Here is a 20,753-nt window from a genome sequence, read left to right as displayed (position 1 = left end):
GGCTCATTTTGTGACTGATCAACTACCAGCACAAGTTCACCCGAGCACCACCGAAACCAGACTGGCAGATGGAGCCACATGGACATTACATTAGAGACCACCTCTCTAATGTAAGGCTGGGGCAAAAAAGAAAATACACAAAGACAATAAAGGAGTAATGCTTGTAACTTTTATTCAACATTTGGTCCCTTCAATATTAATGAAAATATCTTAACCACTTTGTGAAATTGGTGTTGGGGTACTGATGTCAGAGAAAAGATGAAAAGGCTCCTCCAGACTTCATGATCTTTAACATTCACTGGAACCTTCCCAACAACTTTATGCCCCGCCCCCCCCAAATAAAAAAGGAAACTGAAGAGAAACCTATGTTTAAGGTGGGGTTTTTTTTCTTTTTCCAAACGTCTTAAAACAATTGTCTAAATAGTACTTAGGGTAAAGATTTTGAAAAAAATTTGAGCAAAGCTGATTCCTGGACAGACTTCATCTTGAGATGTTTAAACCATCCCAACTAAATGGCAGTGATGGTCTGATAGAAATGTGAGAATTTCTCTTTTCTGTTTTTAAACCAAAAGAGAACAATACATAATCCAAAACTATGCAGAAGTGCATAAATCACCAATACTCTGCACTTTACCATGTGAAAACAGAGAGCCCCGGTCCTTGCTGAGTCAGTAGTAACTGTACAGTTGGCTTTGTTGGAACAAAAAGAAAAAAGAAATTATTTTAAGAGCATCACCCTGGAAGCCTACAGTTCACCAAAAAATAAATCTGATAATAAATCAGGTCTAACATTCATTTAGCCATACTATCGTCCTCTAATATATGAGATGAAATTATATCGAATGCTTAATTGCTTATTAAACTTTTCCAAAGAAATTGTACAAATTGCTACAAAATTATACAAATTGTGCGTCAAATGCAGATGCGCATATTATTAACACGCATATCCATCTCACGCCATCCTCACCTAGAAGCCACTCCACAACGGGGTGCTACACAGCATGCAGACTGATGGAGAAAATGTTGGAACGCACACGCACACACACACACACACACACACACACACACACACACACACACCACGACTGGGCAGCTGCTCGCTAGTATTAGAGCCATGGCTGATACAAACCATTGTAAAGGCCAGACTCCCTCCACAGCATCTCAGAGGGCTTCTGTGGCCCTCTGACCTACAGGGACCTCTAGTTCAGCTCCACTCAACCACATTAAAACAACCTGTGATGAACAAAACGCACACGCCCACCCTCACGACTAAAACCACGTACCACTGAATGCAACGCAACGCAAGGTTACCAGACACAACCTTGTCGCTTCCACAAGAAAGCTGCAATGAGCTAACCAGACTAATAATAGCATCTCCAGAACACAGTCTATTGTGTAGATACCAAACAAAGCAGATTCTTCTAAACAGAAAATAAAGATCTCTAAAACAACAGCAGGCCATGGAAAGCCAGAGTTGTTTTATGCACAACAATGTGCATATTCCACTCGCCACCACACGGCGCTACGGCACGCTAACAAGGACACGATGACATCACCACAATAAACACACGCCAACGTCACGCTACATGCTAGTGTAGGTCACGAGGATTCGGATCAGGGGAGTCGAGGAGCACTACCGGCAACAAACCCTTCAAACAAAAGATAACAGTTGAGCAGAACCCAACCTGCTCACATGGTATGGTCCAACAAAGAAACGGCGTACGCGCCAACAAAACATGACACTTTTTTTAATATTTATATATAGAAAAATTGTTGTTCTGTCGTCCAGTTATATATAAAAAAAAAAAAAATCATTTCATTCTTCAGCATCATCGTGAACACGGCTACGATAGCTGGATTTTAAGCCTCCTTCAGGATAACTAGATAGAAACTTCATTTGTTCTTAAATTAAACAATCCCTTAAAAATGGATAACAAAGGGGTTCATCAGCAGGACGAGAATGATACGAGGAAATGACATTCAAACTAACAGCCCAGGGCGCAAACAAAGCAAGCCTCACTTTAAAACTGGCCGTCCAAATTTAATCGAAAACTTGCACAACCAGTCACGTACGACGACCCGTTCTAAAGAGCACAACTTTCACACCAAGGGAGGTAACGCTCTCAAATATCATTCCACGTCTGCAAAGGAGGAAATAAAATTCAGGCCAAAAAACGCACATTCGGCGGACATTGGTTAAGGAAGTTTAAATGAATCATTTAAATCATAAATGATTATTCTCCTAGACGTCTTCGCTAAAACGGTTTTGTTAAAAATGACGGGTCCGTCACTGGAACCACTAGATAGAAATGAAGAGACTTAATGTGTTAAATTAAACTTTGATGCTCCAAGTCCACGTACAGTTGCAACTAACCCAGCAAGCGAGAAGATCTCCTGAAGATGTGGTTTCCTTGGCACCAGAGACGTAAGACAGACGAATGCCAAGGTGGAATACCGAGTGGGGCTGGTCCGTATGTTTCAGGCAGTGGGCATCTGACTGAGGGAGAAGTTGGCCGCCAGTCTGACCCGGTTACGGGGCGTCCTCTTGGTGGGACAGTCTGAGGCGTGCGGCGGGCCGGGCCTAGCCACCATTGTCGCTGCGGTCGTGAAAGGTTGGGTGGGCGTGGCCTCTTGAGACAGCACTGCACTTGAGCAGACATCAGGGGCTACAGGAGCAGGTGTGGGGCTCGGGGTCTCTGCAGGACACATGAACACCAGGTCACTTCACCAGGGACCAGGAAGCATCAGCTGGAAGGGCAGTTTTGTGGAAAGACTCACCGGTTCGAGTGCTGGGCGGAAACTGCTCTTCAAATCTGATCAGGTCTGTGTGCTGGAGAAGGATGGGGTCGGGGTGCAGCTGGGGAGAGGGCAGCCAGGAGGGCACAGGTGCGCACAGAAGGTCAACAGGGGAGCTGGAGCTCAGACACAAGAGCTCTGCTTCGGTACCTGAGGGCACAGCCAGCACGGCGTGAATTAATAAAGCTAAATAATAATTACATTTGTACAGATAATACAACCAGCCATTAAAGTTGTGGTACAGAGGCTACAGAAAGGTACGGTGCAGACCTGAGCTCTGGTCTCCAGATTTGGCACTGTTGGGACTGCTCTCCCTTAGATTCCCTTCCGGATCAGGACTCAGGACAGTAGCAGGGCTACTGCGAGCTGTGGGACACACACACACACACAAATACGTTGTACTTACAATTCAATACACTTAAGTGAATAAAATAAATAAATAAATAAATGAAATAAAACCAAATAAAACTGCTGATTACATTTTACATCAAAAAGCTTCTGACCTTTCATGTCGTTCTTCAGAACAATGATCTTCTTGTGGCCATGGCCTTTAATCCAGACTACCTACGAGCAAAATAAATAAATAAATAAATAAATAAGTTCCCCTCCACCACACAGCATTTCAACATTTAGCACAGTGTGTGTGTATATATATATATACACATTTATATATATAAAAGCAAAAATAAATGTCTAGTGTTATTTCAAACACCAGAACTATTCAGTTGCCCTTCTGTTGAATTTAGAGATGCCCTTTTCCAGAACCAGAATCAGTAGTTACAGGGACAGTCCCCCTGGAGACACTCAGGGTTAAAGCATCTTGCTCAGGGACAGTGGCGTGCTCAGTCGGGTTGAACCTGTGAAAGTGACCTGTCGTTGTGTTCATAGGCAAGTGTGCTTCTACCCGGTCTATGAAAGCTTGTACAGACTACAATAGGGTGAAGTCACATCTTAAGCACAGACATTCGATAAAGTTCTCCACTCAAAGCCTTTTTGTAGTCCTGAATGGGAATGTTTTTTACGTTGGGGTGGGTTGTGGGTATTTATGGTTGGGTCAGCGGCAGACACTGACCTGTGGAACGGCGGTCAGCAGCTCGTCCAGCGTGGCGTATCCGTAGGTGCGAGGCTGTACTCGCCGACCAGTATACTTGCTGAAGGCAGCAGGGAACTCTGTGAGGAAGATCTGGTTGTAGTGGTACGTGTGCAGCAGTGCCCGGACGCTGCGGGCGAACTGATAGAGGCGGGTGAGGCGCGCCCTCTCCTCGCAACAGCCCTCCTCGTTCTCTCCCTCGAATAGCTGCAAAAATCAACACACAGTGGAGCTTTCTCTATAAAACCAAATATAAAAAGCGGTCCTGCAAGTCACATGGTGTACAGACTGGCTAGAACACGTATAAACCTCGCGTCCCGGGGCCACATACCACAAGATCACTTTTATATCGATCTATTATTATGGCCCGGCGATACGAAGTGCTGATAATAAGACATCTATATAAAGTAAAGTAATCTCGTTTGTAATCTTTGACACCCCTGGGCAAGATGATCACCTTCAGGCGCTACACAAGCCACGCCCCCAATTACAAATCTCTCACACACACATATATATGGGTCCTGGAAACGTTCACCTCCCTTTTCTCCCCTTCCGTTCACGTTTACGTTTACAATGCATGCTTGTGTCTACAGCACGACTTTTCTTACTTCACCTTCTGTTACTTCACCTCTTAACCTGTGACTTAACCTCACAGTTATCATCTACTTACTATTATTATTATTATAATAGTTGCACCAACCAAGCAAGTCAAAGTTTTAGTTTTCTTAAGAACTTTGAACTAGTTCAATTCTGATTCATTGCCTAAGCCTACTTAGGGACAAACTTGAGGTAAATGTGTGTCTACAGTAGTAAAAACTGCATTTGGCAGACACCGTTATACAGAGTGAAAGTTAGTCATTATGATACACATATGTTGACAACGAAATGTGTCTTCTGAATTTAGCATCTAAAGAATTAGTCATTTGACTGTGATTGAACTACAGCTGTCCAGAGGTGGAAATTTTTTATTTTTTTTTTTTAAACGTCTTCATTTTGTTTCTACTCAAGTTAAAGACCCATCTGAAAATCCACTAAAGAAAAAGTAAAACTTTACTTAATTGACCTTATTTATTATTTAGTTACTTTCAATTACTTGATGGAAAAAAAAAAAAAAAAAAAAAAAAAAAAAAAAAGAAAAAAAGAATGAGTCATAAAACCAATACAGCACTAGTTTTTAATTCAACATTTTTGGAAAAAATAAACAAATAAATAAACAAACAAATAAACAAATATATATATATATATATATAAATAATAATAATAATAATAATAATAATAATAATAATTGGGGCAGTGGTGGCCTGGTGGGTAAGGAAGCAGACATGTCAAGGTGCCACTGAGGTCATGGCTGCCCACTGATTACCAAGGGTGATGGTTAAATGCAGAGGACACATTTTGTTGTCACCATGTTCACTTTCACAATAAGTGAAGTGACTGACTGCTGATATAAGAAATGAAATAAAGTGTCCTGCCCCATAGAATACTACAGTATTAGACTGTAAAACCCTTGTTCATGTAATATCTGGAGTACACAGGCAACAAGCATATACAGTGCATCCGGAAAGTACTCACCACACAGTACTGAAATGGGGAAGACTTACCTCCACCAGGTAAGGTAGGCTCTTGAGCAGCTCGGTGAGGGACAGGAAGCCGTACTCGCAGGGGTTCAGGGGGACGCCGTGGCTGGCCTCGTACAGGCCGCTTAGCTCCTCCAGGCTCAGCCAATCGCGCGCGTCGCCCTGACCCATCAGCAGCACTAGCAGCTGGGAGGTGAGCGCACGCAGGGATTTCCTGTTGATCAGCTGCACATTGGGGTCCTCGGCACAGTCCACCACCTGCAAGAGCAACACATGACAGGTGACAGATCAGGGGTTCTGGTCCCCCTGCTGGTCACTATTCCCAAGTTTCATACTGTTAATGTTATTTAAAAGCTGTTTGGCTTTACATGGTTACAGCATGGCTATTTAGTGTAACAGACCCCTCCCCATCATCTCTGTGTAATAATAGATGTAGAGCATCGGGACAGTCACCAATATCATAACATGTTGTCTTCTACATTCAAGGAAATGAACAGTCAGACAGAAGTAAGAAGTGTCTGCGTTCTAGTAATATTTATGCTCTGTACCCACCCAGCCCTTTTGGGGGACCACGCCCAATAAAAAGGAACATGCAGATTATCAGAACGGGATCAAAAAGGGGATACAAGTGAGATGTACAGTACCGGCCAAAAGTTTGGACACACCTTCTCATTCAATGCGTTTTCATGACCATTTACATTGGAAGATTCTCACTGAAGGCATCAAAACTATGAATGAACACATGTGGAGTTATGTACTTGACAAAAAGTGGAGACCTGACCTCCACAGTTACCGGACCTGAACCCAGTAGAGATGGTTTGGGGTGAGCTGGACCGCAGAGTGAAGGCAAAGGGGCCAACAAGTGCTAAAAAACCTCTGGGAACTCCTTCAAGACTGTTGGAAAATGATTTCAGCTAAGCTTGAAGCTCATCGAGAGAATGCCAAGAGTGTGCAAAGCAGTAATCAGAGCAAAGGGTGGATATTTTGAAGAAACTAGAATATGAAACATGTTTTCAGTTATTTCACCTTCCGTTTTTGTTAAAAACATAACTCCATACATTTATTAAGAAGGTGCGTCCAAACATTTGGTCTGTACTGCATGATACATCTTTATATAGCACACGTCTCTTTTGGTTCTGTATAACACCACAAATAACACACTTGAGACCATTCAGAAAATTCACAGAAATTCTAATCATGAGTTTCCTAGCCGATTTCAGATTTCTTTTAAATTTCCTTTTCTACCTTGACAACGTGGCAGAGCTTGGAGAGCAGGGCGGGCAGGGAGCTAACGTCGAAGTCCTGTAGGCGCAGCCCGTAGCCAAAAGTCTTACTGTACTCGCTCAGCAGATGCTGCATGGGCAGGCTGGCGTCCTTCTGTGCATGCAACAGCTTCACCATCTGCGCTGCTAGGGCCTTCACCCGCTCCACCTCCGTCAGCGACAGCACCTTCTCCTCGCCACACTCCAGCACCTGAAGGTACGAAGCATGTACATTCAATCAAATAGTTTCGATGGCGCAAGAAAACGGAGTGTGAAACAGAATGTGATTTCTACGTGGGAATTATTGCAACCACCTAGCCAGCTTTTGTGTTTCCTGTGGCAAGTTTAACATTTTTTAAAAGAATACAGTACATACCCTTTCTGTTGTAAGTCGCTTGCTGCTTGTACATTTGTTTCAGTGATTGGCAAGTGTCTCGCAAGTTAGCAAATTTGTTTCATGAAATGTGCATTTACACTTGTCGGCCACTGTAAGCATATCTGCATGCAGCTCCATCTAGTGGTGCATCTTTATACATCAAACTCTGAGCTGTCAATGCAGCATCACTATTTACTCCCATTTGAAAAAGTGGATTTAAGAAAAACCCACCATAAGCACATCAGGGATGGCCTCAAAGAGTTCCACCAGCTTGGTGAAGCCATAGCAGGTGAGCTTGCACTGGCGGCCAAAGTGGTGGTGGTAGGTGGGGATGAACTTGCTGAAGGGCATGCGGAAGTGTGCCTGGTGCCGGAGCAGGTCGACCACTTCTTTGGCAAACTGCTTGGTCCTCTCCACCTCCTGCGGTGTCCGTTCTAAAGAGATTTACCCATAATGCCTCCAATAATGAACCTACATTGAAACTGCAAGCGGTGATTAACGGGCCCTCACAAAGAATGGAGGTTATCTTTGATTACATCTTTAATTGTTGATATTAAATCTGCAAAGAGATCATATATTGTCAGCTTTTTGAGTAGCTGTGAAAGCAGTTTTATGCTGGTGTGGGAAAAAATATATATATATTTTTCAGGCATTTTACCGCAACATTGAAACTGAACATGCAGCATCTCACCTCTCTTAGGCACAGAGATGACCATGTCCTCATCCTGGTGTGTAATGGTGATTGTTGTGTCAGGAATTTCACTAAGGAGATCCATCAGATCACACATCCCGTAACTGACCACCTGCCAGTCCCTGGAGAAGCACCTAAAAGAAGAAAGACGGTCTAGCCTGAGGTGACTCCATATGGGGACGGGTCTCCAGCTGTGACCTAGTGGAGCTTCACCTACCAATGATAGGCTTGCATGAAATCCTGTATGACCACCTGCTTGCTGGCTTGGAACTTGAGCAGTTTGAGCAGATCCTGGGTGAAGCGCTTCACCTGAGCGCGGTGGGTGAGGGTCAAGAGGCGCTTGGAGCCCAAACCCAGGATCTGAGAAAGAATAACAAAAAAAAGTGCAAGAAAGTCGGTGAGTCCATCGATGAGGTGAGGTGCTGAAGGAAACTAGGCAGGCCCCAACGATATGCGAGACGCAAATATCTTCTAGCCTGACACTGCAGTTCTGAAGTAAAAACTGATTTTAAAATTGTACCTAATCTAAAAAAAAAAAAATAATAAAAAAAAAACTTTAAATAGTCTTTCCTTTGTAAGGTTGTGGGTTCGAATACCCAAACTACCAAGGTGCCACTGAGAAAATGGCACTGTCTTGGCTCCCCACTGGTCACTAAGGGTGATGGTTAAAAGCAGAGGACACATTTTGTTGTGTCACCGTGTGCTGTGCTGCAGTGTTTCACAATGACAGTCACTTCACCATAAAAATTTTATATTTTAAGTATAGGTTCATAAACATTGTCCACTAATAAAACAAGATTTTTTGTCTTTTGGCTGCTTTTCCATGATTCTGAAATTTTGGTAAGAACTTAAGCTCAATTTGTACATTACTTTTTTATGATCATTTATTCAGATTTAAGCCTACCACCAAGATGCACACAAAAAAAATAATTCTCCTTTGTTCCTGGAGCCATAGCAGACGGTACAGTTAACATTTGATGGAAAGAACCTGGAGAAAGGCACCTGCAGTACATGAGGCACGGCCTCCAGCAGCTCCAGCAGCTTGGAGTAGCCATAGTCAGACACACGACACTGCTTGGCAAAGTGGTGGTGGTAGGCCGGGATGAACTTGCTGAGGGGCATGAGGCACGCAGGCTGATTCTTCAGCAGGTCCACCATCTCCCGGCTGAACTGGATCAGCTGAGGGTTCCCAACTGGGCTTTTGCAGCGTTGCACCCAGGGATCTACACACAGAAAAGCGGTACGGGATTAAGGTTCGGCCCCTTAATTCGCTTATTGGTGAGGTGACAATGTCTTACAACGTTTTACAGACACCAGTGTAGCTTTGAGGTTGGTTAAGCTAAGATCTTATCGTTCTGAAATATATCATATTTCATGTGAAACATCCGTTTTTATGTCATTTAGCCTGAATGACAATCTGCGCCGTGGAAAATAATGCTCAGTTCTAAAACATGGATTTCATACCATAATATAGCAGTTGTTTAAGGGTGGTAGTGGCCTAGTGGGTAACACAATCGCCTATGAGCCAGAAGACCCAGGATCAAACCCCACTTACTACCATTGTGTCCCTGAGCAAGACACTTGAGATCACTCCCTTGTTTAAATAATGTCATCTAAAATTTCTGCAGAAAAGTTTACTTGTGTAGAACTACATTAATCCATTGTTATTATTCTTTTTCACAAATATGTTATTTTCCTTGTTTTTACCTGCATTGGGGGGTGGTGGTTTATTGTGAATCCACTTGATGACCTTGAAACCGTTTTGCGCTGTTACGACGGTGATGCCGGGAACACAGGTGATGAGGTGCTCGAGTGGGACCCCACCCGGCAATTCCCCCTCCTCCCCGACCTCCAGTGGGCTGAACTCGGCCGCGTAGCATTCCAGGAAACTGGCCACACAGACCGGAGGACAATGAGCTCAGCTGACAGATACCTCAGATCTCTGTTTATACGGCATTTTTATTTAATCATATAATATCATGGACTGCTGATTCTGTGATACTCTATATATTGGCTTCAAAGTATCTGTGTCATTTAGGGGAAAAAAAAAAAAAAAGAATCAGTTGTGTTTGGAGATTTTTAAGTGGAATTTAATTTAATATTGATGTACAAAAATCTACAAAATGTAACATAGAAGGATTGGTTAGGTGGGACAGTGACAATCAATTCTGCCTTGGCGCGTTTGACAACAAAGCCGAACATATACAGGGAAACGTGTGCAAAGGCAAATATATATATATATATATATATATATATATAAAAAAAAAAAAAGATACAATAATCTCTCAACATCTGATCTGCAAACTGGGCCCAGTTGGACTGTCATTGTGAAACACTGCAGCACAGCACATGGTGACACAAAAATGAGTCCTCTACATTGAACCCTGCATCAACCTTAGTGACACATGCTGCTTTTTTGTTGTCATTTTAAAGAATAGCGTGGTTGCCAGGCAAGACGGTGGTGCTGTCAGGGACTCACCTGAGAAGGGGCACAGTGCCCTCGTGTGTTTGCAGGAGACCGTGCACCTGGGCAGCCAGAGTCTTGAGGGACACCACCACAAACGGGACCTTGTAGGAGTCTGGGTCGTAATCCGCCTCACTGCACAGAACAGGGGAAAGAACCGACGATGAAGAACCGACGAGGTAAGCGGTGACTTGAACACAACGCGGGCGGCGAACCTGAAGTTCTGCTGGCCGTGGTGTCGCTTGCAGACGGGTTCGTGGTACTCCAGCTCCTCAAACACCACGGGGCTGCCGCTGGTGGACGAGCTGTCGTGGGACTGGGAGGAGCCCAGCGGACTCTGCCTGGCCTGGCTGCTGGGCAGCAGACACACCAGCCGGCCCCCGCCTTGCTCCCGGACCGAAACCACCTCCGGCAGTCTGTACAGCTCGCTCGCCACCAGCTTGTGTCCAAACCTGGGACACAGTGGAGGTATCCAATTCAGAGATTTTTTACAATTAATGCTTCAGTACATGTGTGTGGCTTTCTCCTGGTATTTCACATCAAGTGCATGAAAAGGAAAGAATACTTTTTCTCGTAGATCTCTGTGAATTTGAAGAGTGGCAGGCAGTTGGCCGGTGCGTCTTGGAGAATACTGACTATTTCAGTGCTGTGGACCCAAAAAAAAAAAAAACCTGATCAGCTGAAAGTATAACTTTTTGCTCTATAGTGATACTCTGTGTTGTAGACGAGAAGATTTTCGTTTTCAGTGGCACCGTGCGTCCAATGACGTACCTCAAGATGGTGAGGCTTTTGTTGATAGCGCCAGTAACAAGGGACACGCGGATGCGCTTCGCACCAATTTTGAAGCGGTGCAGGCAGCTGACGGCCCCAATAGCCTGCTGCAGGGAGGCCATCTGCACAGTGGCCTTCAGCTGGTAGTCCGTGTGCGGACTGAGCTCCACGCTTTTCACCTGAACAGAGACGCACAAGCTCAGCCCCACCGCAGCCTTGTGTTAAAAACGCTGTACAGCCCGCCTGGGGAAAGCTCGTGAACTCTCACCCTGCCATGCTTGGAAAAGGTGTCCAGCAAGATCTGTTGCAGCTCCTTGCGAGACATCCTGTAGTCAATGTTGGCCACCTGGATGTCAGCACCGTCTGAGAAGGGCTCTGAGGAGTCCGGACAGGGGCTGTAACTGGGGGCATTTAGGGGGGACGAGTGGTTTGATAAACTGGGAGATCCACTGCTATTCAAATTAGAAGAGAGGGTGGGGGAAGAAAGAGGAACGGAGATGCGAGATGACATGATTATCATCAGTCATAAGAATCCCATTTTATTTTATATTTAAATTACTTAAATCAGTCCTCTTATGAATTTTTTTTTTCTGCTATATATATATGTGTGTGTGTGTGTGTGTGTCTTAGTTGGTCCCCTAAAACTGGGACCAACAGAACATATAGCATAACAGTGCATAACATATCTGGGCAATTCTACTGAAAATTGTGAAAGTTAAATACCAGGTATTTGTATGATACGAGTGATTATATTAAAAAATATAAGGAATTTATTGATTCAGCTGTAGAGTTTACATTAAAAATAGTCCAAACATATTGTTCATATTTGATAACACAGTGCCTCCAGGATTCTAAGATTTTGTGATTTTTAAAAATCACCAGATTTTTCTTGCAGAGATCCACCCCTGGTCATTTCCATGCACACAGTCAGTACCCAATCGGTTCAGCACCTATGGAGGTCTGGATTGGGCATTGACTTCTGTAAACCCGGAAGTGCACAGCGAACGGTGGATTACTGAAAGATTGAAGTTTTGTTTTATATATTATTATTTTATAAAACCTTTAAACTCTACATTTAGTGATTACTAGTCATTATAATTATATTTAAGGCCTTATTTGACTTTATAAAGCAAACCCAGCTGTGCGCTCTGTAAGATGGGGCATTCTGCAGGACCACGATACTTCTGATACTTAGGTCTTGTAGAGAGGCAAACACATCTTTGTTCTTGTGGCCATTTGGAGGTGATGGTCTGTGGGGGTCGGTCACCTGTTCTTTGTTCTTGCAACCATTTGGTAAATAATGTGAAATAATAATTCTGATTGGTCTGTAGCAACTTCCTGTGAGTCAAATCTATAAAGAATGTTCACTTGTGATTTTTTGGACTTCCATTTTCTTTTTCCATGAGGAACTGGGCCTGCCAGCTCCTGAGTCCTTGCCTTCTTTCTAGCTTTTTCTCTCACTTTGTCTATCTTTGCACCTTTCTCTTAATTTTGTTTTTCTCCGTAACATTGGTACCTTGTTAGGTACAATATTTACATGTAACTGCAATATTCATTTACTGGTGTTAATAAATTAGAAACAGTTCATCCTTTAACCTCTATTGTGCCATGCCTCTTTCTGCCAGGTAACATCAGGAATGGTTTTTAATACAGAGCTTTTGTGTGTAGAGAGAATTTTTTACTCCGTTCTCCAGTTTTAGTTAATTACTGGCTCATGCTGCAGGTAGGCGTGGCTACACACAGGTAATGCCACTTTCGTCATTTTCATGATGAGTGGATATTTCAGCGCTAGGCCGTTTATAAATCAAAATCTCTCCCGTTGGACAAATTTATAATCGCATACCGCTTATACCGTGCAGCCCTATAATGGCGGAATTCATTTTCCACACTACTACACTTATTAAGATCTCACCGGGAGGACCAGGAACCCTGGGAGATGAGCATGGGGCTGAAGCTCCTCTGCAGACACAGCTTGCTGAAGGCTGATGGCGTGCTGACCTGGAAATGCTCCACAGGCAAGTCTGTGCCACTCCGGGGCCCGGAAGAGTCCCGCCTTACAAGTCACAATAAAAGAGAGGGATGTTTGTGACAGGAAACAATCCAATCACAACTGTGATCACATCTGAAGGCCTTAATATCATTATTATAAGAATGAGCTATACATAATAAACCAAAGGTAATGCATTTTCTTCCAATAAATCAAACATTTTAACAACTGGATAAATATGTACCAAAAACCACCACAGTGGTTCTCAATTATTTTCTGTTACGACCCCTCTGGGAAAAGGTAAACATTTTTGCGCCCCGCAAACATTCATAAAACTTTGCCTGAATGTTTAGAAACCAAAACCAGATTTTCTATGGCTTTCACAAGCGTGAAAGTGGATGATTGATTTAGCTGAAAGGCACTGTATTAAATGTACATTAACTCATTCACTGTCTTTCCATTTGGAACCTTTATTTTGAAACATTGCAGTCCAAAGTGCAGCGAGCGGAAGAGCTGTATTATTTCACATTTTCACAAGTTATCGGCTGCAGTGAGTTTAAGTTCACAGACATACATGACTTTGTGAAAGTGGAGGTTTATGTTAAAGCTCTATTAATGTCTGTCGAATACAGAACAAGGATGAAAGGATGACACTATTGAAAAAATCAAACTCAAAATATACAAATGCTGATTTTGGCAGAGACCTCTGAGTTCCAATCTACAATTAAAAAAAAATATTCACATCCAAAGATATCCAAATATCCAAAGTGTGAAAAGTACCAAAAAATATATATCTTTTCCAAAATATTCTCCTTGTTTGAGAACCACTAGTAAGGAGCCAACCTGATGTAACCAATCCATCCAATGACCTGAACCTTGTTACCGTCATTTTATACTGCCTGAGTAGGGTGCTAGAAGACTAGCAGCCTGTTAATCTCACCCACAACTCCACTTACTGGCACTGTCACCCTGAGCTGCTCTGGGGGCCAGGGGTCCCAGCATAAGGGGTACGCTACCCACCTCCTGGCTTTGAACTGGTGGGCAGTGTCCATCTCTGCGGGAGGGTGGCTCTTCTCGACCATAAAAGCCATCTTGCACTTGGGCTCCATTCCCAGCTCCTGATGGACGAAGAGACAGTGTGGTTAATGGAGAGACCGGGAACGGGTGTCCTGCAGCAGAGACGGGAGCAGGGAGCAGAAATCAGCAGCTGAGCAGGATGGAGGGACGAGGGGAGGAAAACCGAGTGTTCTCCATGGACTCAGGGTTCTTTATATTCTAATCCAATCCCATGGTGCAAGACGGTATTCTGAGTAACCCTGGCGCAAATGTCCAGACCCGCACTCCGCCTTTCCAACCCTCTCCCAGCCATCAGATGCAGTTTGTTAGCAGAAAGGGTAAGGCGGCAAGCCGGGGTTCCGCTGGATCTACGGAGAAAGCGGGAGTTAGACACAAGCAGTCTGAGCATGCAGACAGGCACGGCAAGCGGGGGAGAAGGGACGGCGGGCGCTGGTAGGGCTGCTGACCTGTAGGTGCCCGGGGGCCGCGGCAGCGGGCTGGACACCCTTCCTGGGGCTGTAGGGCCTCTCGGGCACGGTGTCTCGGCCCGCCTGGCACAGCCTGGCTGGGGGAAGGGCACCGGCGCGGCGGGGCCGCCGGGGAGAACGCGGCTTCTCCGCGGGGAGAAAGGCCGCCTCCTCCGGCTCCCCGACCGCTTCCTCGTCCTTGAGGGAGTCGGGCGAGAAAGACACGCGGATACGGCACCCAAAGACGTCCTCGTGGTCCATGCGCTTTCGGGCCCGCTCGGCCGCCTCCAGGGAGCCAAAGCGCAGCACGGCCGTGCCACCCGAGATGCCCAGGACTCTGCCACCGCAGTTGTCCGACAGGCGCCGCAGCCTGTTGCTCACGCTCTTGGCATCGCGGTGAGTGGGCAGGTTGCGCACAAACAGAAGGTTGAAACCAGGCTGGTAGGGGCAAAGAGAAACGGACCACTTTTTTCCCCCCTTATGTTTGGTGTAGGTGACGTCTCCAAAGCAGGGGTCACCGGCCCTGGTCCTGGAGGGCACCAGCCCTTTTCCCGTTCCACCACGCCTCATTCAAGTCAGGAGCGGGGCGATTACGAGTAGAGAAGTTGAATCGAGTGAGCTAAATTACGCTAAACAAAAAAAATTGCAGGACAAGTTCCCTCCAGGACCAGGCGTCGGTGACCCCTGCGCCATGGCAACCGCTCGAGCATGACCTGGAAACTGAGCTCGACCCAGTCCCAACAGCAAATCCTGCCTATAATCCAAAATCGTACGGTCACGCGTACAGCTTTTCAAAGATCTCGTGTTTAAAACGTTTGATCACAGTTTGCACTTTAACCGCCCTGTATTATTATTTAATCCGTTTGGGGTGGATGAGCCAGTTGGTGATAAGAGTTCTTATAAAGAAGAGACTTTACACTCCAGGTTACGAGTTGTTTGCAATCAATCATCAGAAGGTTATAACTTTTCAGCTCATTTTCAGAAGACTCCACTCCCCCATGTATTTATGAACAAAAAGTAAAAACTAGTCTGTATTTCAATATAAAAACCAAGATGCTAAACTTTATCAGGGCCATACAGGCATTAGGAAACAAATAAGAAAATAATATAAAATCAAATAATAATTAATGTCATTCCAGGAACTTGGTTGGGAAGCCTTGTTTGAGAGACTCTTCAATCTCTCCAAACTTGTAATCTGTTTTGAATGGTTTTTGAGGTGAATTTTATATAATTACTATGCTGTAATGAACCACCAATGCTTGTATTGAAATTAGAGTATTTAATGGGTTGAAAACGGCTCAACAAGCCACACACTGCCTGAAGAGAAATAACCAAGGCTTAGCCATTCGCGACTCACATAGCCACGCCCCCACATCCCCATTTTCAAAATAGTCAGGAGCAGGGGGTGGAGTTACACAAGAAACTTTTCACTCACGCTACCTGACCTCAACGTGTCTTACTGACAGACTGAGAGACAAAAAGAAGCAGAACTGCTTAAAGCCTACCTGAGATTTGACAGGCATTCTGGGAGGCAGGTCAGTAAGAAACTCCTCGAAGGCCACATGGTGATGTGCATGTTGGAGAAGAGCACCTGACACCTGGTTCTTATGCACAAGGATGACCAGGAAACCGTGGCGATGGCGAAGGTCACTCAGCTCGCTGGCAAAGTTGACGTCGGCTGGGGAAAAAAAAAAATAATAATAATAAAAAACAATAAAAAGAGCTTATATAGATGTAAAATCTTCTAATAATGGAGCACCAAATGTCTCGACGCAGCGAGACCTAGGCTGAGCAGAACTCACAGGAAACCAGCACTACGGTGGCCGGTGCTGTGTGGGTCTCAGCAAAGCGCCTCAGGCTCTGTCGAAGCTTGTCATCCGCAGCGTTTTTAGCAGTGGCATTGATATGCGCAACAGTAACCTGAATTTGATTTGAATTATGAGACGACAAAAAAATTAAAAAAGGACACTTTATTATTATGACTGACAGACAGACAGACAGATAGATAGACGTGGCCTAGCTGTTATGGAAGCGGCCAGTCATGGCTGCCCACTGCTGGTTAATGCAGATTTTCACTGTGTGCACCGTGTGCTGTGCATCACAAGTGACAATCACGTTACGATATAGTAGCATTTTCCCAATATAGGAAAGCAGCACTAGATGGCGCTGCACTGGAGTTGCAGGTTGAAATGCTGAGATGCACGCATGTTGCCGCCGTACCTGGCAGTTGTTCAGCTCCTGGATCACCGCCTTGTTCTCCTTGTTGATGTCGCACACACAGATGAACTCGGCCTCTCGGTGGCCCTGAAAGAAGTGAGTGCGGAGCCGCTGTACCACCGAGGCAGCCGAACGGCCGCTGGGCACCGAGCAGTTCTCGATGTCCCAGAACACACCCACCGGGGGCAGACTCTCCTGAGCGCCGACATCAGGAGACCCTTTCAAATAAAAAGCAACGGCGGTGAAACAGCCAGACGCTGATATATTGGCACACAACAGAATGAGCACTTTTATACGAACCGTATTTGAGGCTAGGTTTGCCCAGACTGTTTCCCAGCATGCCATCAGACACGGCTCCAGATGCACCACAGCCATTGCACATGGGGACAGGTATTGGAGCAGACTGAGCCAGGGGAGGGGGGACACCGGGACACCGTTTCTCAGGTTCAGCTACCAAAGCGTCGGATGGCTGGAAACATTGGCACAAGCAGTCAAAAACCGTGTCAATATGGCGATGTGCGCTGACTGGCAAAGAACAGTAACGCGCTTCACGTTAACGGACGTCAGAAGCTGATGTTCCAGACCGCCACTAGGTGGGGCTTGACAGCAAAAAAAAAAATCTTTGTATTTAAGAATCTGTAATTAGTAAAAAAATAAATAAAAATAAAAATTCAAAAATACAACACACACACAAAACAAAACCAATAAATGATGAATAAAACATCACTAATGGTCAAAACAGATGTATAGACTGTATAGATGTGTTGGTGCACCGCCGATCATTTCAGTTTACGTAGATTTGTTAAAATATGCTAATTTATATATTTTTCCACACTGATAAAAAGGAAAATGTTCAAAATTCCCGTATTTTTAATTTAAAAGATGGAAAATATAAAACTGACAAAGCTAAACATATTTACACCTTCTACTCAGATCACCTCAGCCACAACCAGGCAGCACCCTGTCAGCACCTAGGCTGAAATGGAACAGTTTGTAAGTTCCGAGGTTTTTTTGTGGTTTATAACATCAAACTGATGAATGTTACACATCATGACTCCAACCATGAAACTCTGAATTGTAATTTCTACCTGAACACACTAAGTGACAGACAACCGCACATTAAAATTACACTGCACACAATGCCGAATCGATATTTAAGTGGTTTCACCGGAAGCAAAATAGACAGAAGCGTCTCGATCACACCAACCTTTCTGAAACAGTCCTGGCAGTAGTGCGCCCCTTTCAGACAAACCCTGTGCTCTGCACCGAGGTGGAAGGGGTGAAGATGTGGCGGTGTGCCGGCCTCGCTGTGCCTGACACAGTAGGAGCACCCAGAGGAGGAGGAGGAGGAGGAGGAAGAGGAGGTGGCGGGGGCTGGGTGCAACGCCCCCAACGTAGGGTGCCCTACGTGAGGCGAGCGCGGGTACGGGGCGGGGTGAAGGGGGCGGATCGGTCCCATGCAGCAGGGGAGGTGGGAGTGGGAGGCCGGGGGCTGGGACGTGGCCACCTGCAGGTTCCTGTGGCCGGAGAATGGAGACGCGCGAAGGGGGTGGGAGCAGGAGGAAGCGGAGGCGAGAGGAGCCTCCGCGGTGTAAAGAGTGGAAACGCCACCATCACCAGACTTGTGCGACCGGCTGCCGAAGTGTTCGGCACCAAGCCGACAACAAGCGCACGCGCTTACATTGGGACCATCGACATGCAATGGAAGCGGAGGAGGCGGGAGCAGACAGGGGGGCGGCGGCATGGGAAGAGGCGCGAGCGGGAAGCGCTGAGGGACACTATGGCGGGGCGGAGGGGGCACATCCTTCAGCTCCAACACTGGTGTTTGACCATCCATGTAGTCCTTCTGCGGGAAGGGAAAGAGCGTCAGAGAAGGGCTACAGGAACACCAAAACTAAATCAATATCAAAAATCGACATTGAATGGAACATGAAGAAATTCGTGTGTGTGTTTTTTACATCTTCATGACGTACACTGTAGATTCTGCCTTGTCCTCATATAATATAATATAAATGACAAGGAAAAACACAGAGTCGGACTTCTCGGAATCCATGTTTTCTGTCGAGCCACCGTCACCTTGTTGTCGGGAGTCGAGGAGAAGCAGTCGGACAACTTCCACAGCCTGGGCGCGCTTCCTGGGCCTGGGCCTGGGCCGGCTCCGGGTCCCGCGCCGCACCCTTCCATTGCGCTTCCAGACGAGGCTCGAACCCGCGGCGCCGCGGTCACGTGGCCGGGCCAATCAGCGCGTGGACGGAAGTGGGCGGGCTCAGGGCGGCGCGCGGCGTTAGCATGTAGCCGCGTTTTGTTTTTTTTAATCCCGCTTCGTTTTGAACGTGGAAGACGTGGTACCGGGTTCGACTTTAACTCGCCGCGCTTCTCCTAGAACGGACCGGAGCGCGACGACGAACTAATTCCTGTTACCTGCGCCGCGCCGCGCCGCGCTAACTTCACCAGCCGCTCACGGCGGCGGGGCAGCCGGGCAGACTGGCGCCGTCCTGCCGCCGGTGGCGAGCAGGAGAACAGTTGTTATGCGAACCGTCATCACTGGTGCAGTTTATTGGAGAAAAGCGATGGTGTGAGAGAAGGACATTTACCTCCCGTCGCCCGGACAGCTCCGGCTGGCCCCGCCCCATGGCAACCGCGCACTTACCGCAAACCGGCAGCGGCTGTCGCAAACGAGGAGAAAATACATTTATATAGAGATTTATAGGACGTTGAACGCTGAGTGGAAATGACATTTGGAAAATGTCACCAGGAATATCAGCTGTTTGAAATACCATTCTGTGCGGTGGAATCCTAAGGGCAAAGGGCTTCTTTTTATGGAAAATACACAATTTAATTAAAAAGTTTTAATTTCTATCTGAAGCCTATCTAAAGGTCCTCTTATTATGTAACCAAACTTAAACCCCTATTGGAGTGAAGTACATGGGACTAAAATAAAAATCTATACAAACTTTTTTGTTTGTTGAACCATACATTTATTAAGGCCTTAAGCTATTCATCCCTCTGTATTTTACAGTAGATGCAGTTCATGAATAAAATGCAGTGATTCACTAAAACCTATCAAATCGTCAGTTTTGCCTTCTGTCTTGTGTAGACAGGCATGGGACAGGCTCCTCTGAAATTCCTTTACTGATGCTTTTCTCCCAAGATCAGTTCTTTAGGGACATCAATTTCAAGTTCTGAAATATCAAGTCAAAGTCTCACATACTCAAATTTGTGAAGTGAAGTGATTGTTACTTGTGATACACAGCAGCACAGCACACGGTGCACACAGTGAAATTTGTCCTCTGCATTTATCCCATCACCCTGAGTGAGCAGTGGGCAGCCATGACCGGCACCCGGGGAGCAGTGTGTGGGGACGGTGCTTTGCTCAGTGGCACCTCAGTGGTACCTTGGCGGGTCGGGATTCGAACCAGCAACCTTCAGATTACGGGGCCGCTTCCTTAACCGCTAGGCCACCACTACCCCCAAATTTGTGTCTCAAGGATGAAATAACCAACACAAGGCAATATAATAAACAAAAAACTGCAATCAAAGCTAAAGTAAGGAAGCACACCCGTAATCAGAAGGTTGATGGTTCGAATCCCGATCCACTACTGAGCAAAGCACCATCCCAACATACTTCTACCCCAGGCACCTTTCATGACTGGTGATGGGTTAAAAGCAGAGGCCACATTTCATTGTAATATCATCTTCAGAATAGCCTCTGTCATGTAGAAAGGACGTTATACATCTTGTAGACAAGAGAAGAAGCCAGGGATCATTTCTGGATCACCGTTTATACTGTATGTGCAGGGATCCTTTATATATCCTTTCTGGATCATCTGTGTGTTAGGATCCTTTCTCAATCCCTGTTCATATATCTGTGTGTTGGGATCCTTCTGTATCCCTGTTTATATATCTGTGTTTAGGGATCCTTTCTGGATCCCCGTTTATATATATGTGTGCTTGTTGGATTTCTTTATGGCTTTTTGGATCCCTGTTTATATATCTGTG

General features: G+C 45.5%; 1 protein-coding gene across 3 annotated transcripts; it reads right to left on the bottom strand.

Annotated features, from left to right (window-relative positions):
* Positions 1-152: 152 nt before the first annotated feature.
* On the bottom strand, positions 153-19,389 carry marf1 (meiosis regulator and mRNA stability factor 1). 3 transcript variants are annotated; one of them, XM_028974410.1, is made up of 26 exons: positions 18,831-19,389; positions 17,962-18,600; positions 17,055-17,223; positions 16,758-16,972; positions 16,340-16,457; positions 16,043-16,215; positions 14,538-14,975; positions 14,035-14,132; positions 12,940-13,080; positions 11,296-11,479; positions 11,028-11,206; positions 10,822-10,902; positions 10,472-10,708; positions 10,272-10,391; positions 9,500-9,681; positions 8,795-9,015; positions 8,010-8,152; positions 7,793-7,926; positions 7,333-7,535; positions 6,709-6,936; positions 5,488-5,721; positions 3,869-4,093; positions 3,300-3,360; positions 3,067-3,162; positions 2,779-2,946; positions 153-2,696 (listed from the first exon to the last, which is right to left on the bottom strand). In XM_028974410.1, exons 1-26 carry the CDS (start codon positions 18,936-18,938, stop codon positions 2,479-2,481), a joined length of 5,013 nt encoding a protein of 1,670 aa, XP_028830243.1. In that variant the 5' UTR covers positions 18,939-19,389; the 3' UTR covers positions 153-2,478. The 3 variants fall into 3 exon arrangements, with proteins under 3 accessions (XP_028830243.1, XP_028830244.1, XP_028830245.1); XM_028974411.1 differs by having other exon boundaries at positions 11,296-11,476; XM_028974412.1 differs by having other exon boundaries at positions 19,349-19,379.
* Between the last annotated feature and the right edge of the window lie 1,364 nt (positions 19,390-20,753).

Source organism: Denticeps clupeoides, chromosome 3 (genome assembly GCF_900700375.1).
Source record: "Denticeps clupeoides chromosome 3, fDenClu1.1, whole genome shotgun sequence".
NCBI classification, from domain to species: domain Eukaryota; kingdom Metazoa; phylum Chordata; class Actinopteri; order Clupeiformes; family Denticipitidae; genus Denticeps; species Denticeps clupeoides.
This window is presented reverse-complemented; position numbering and strand designations above follow the sequence as displayed.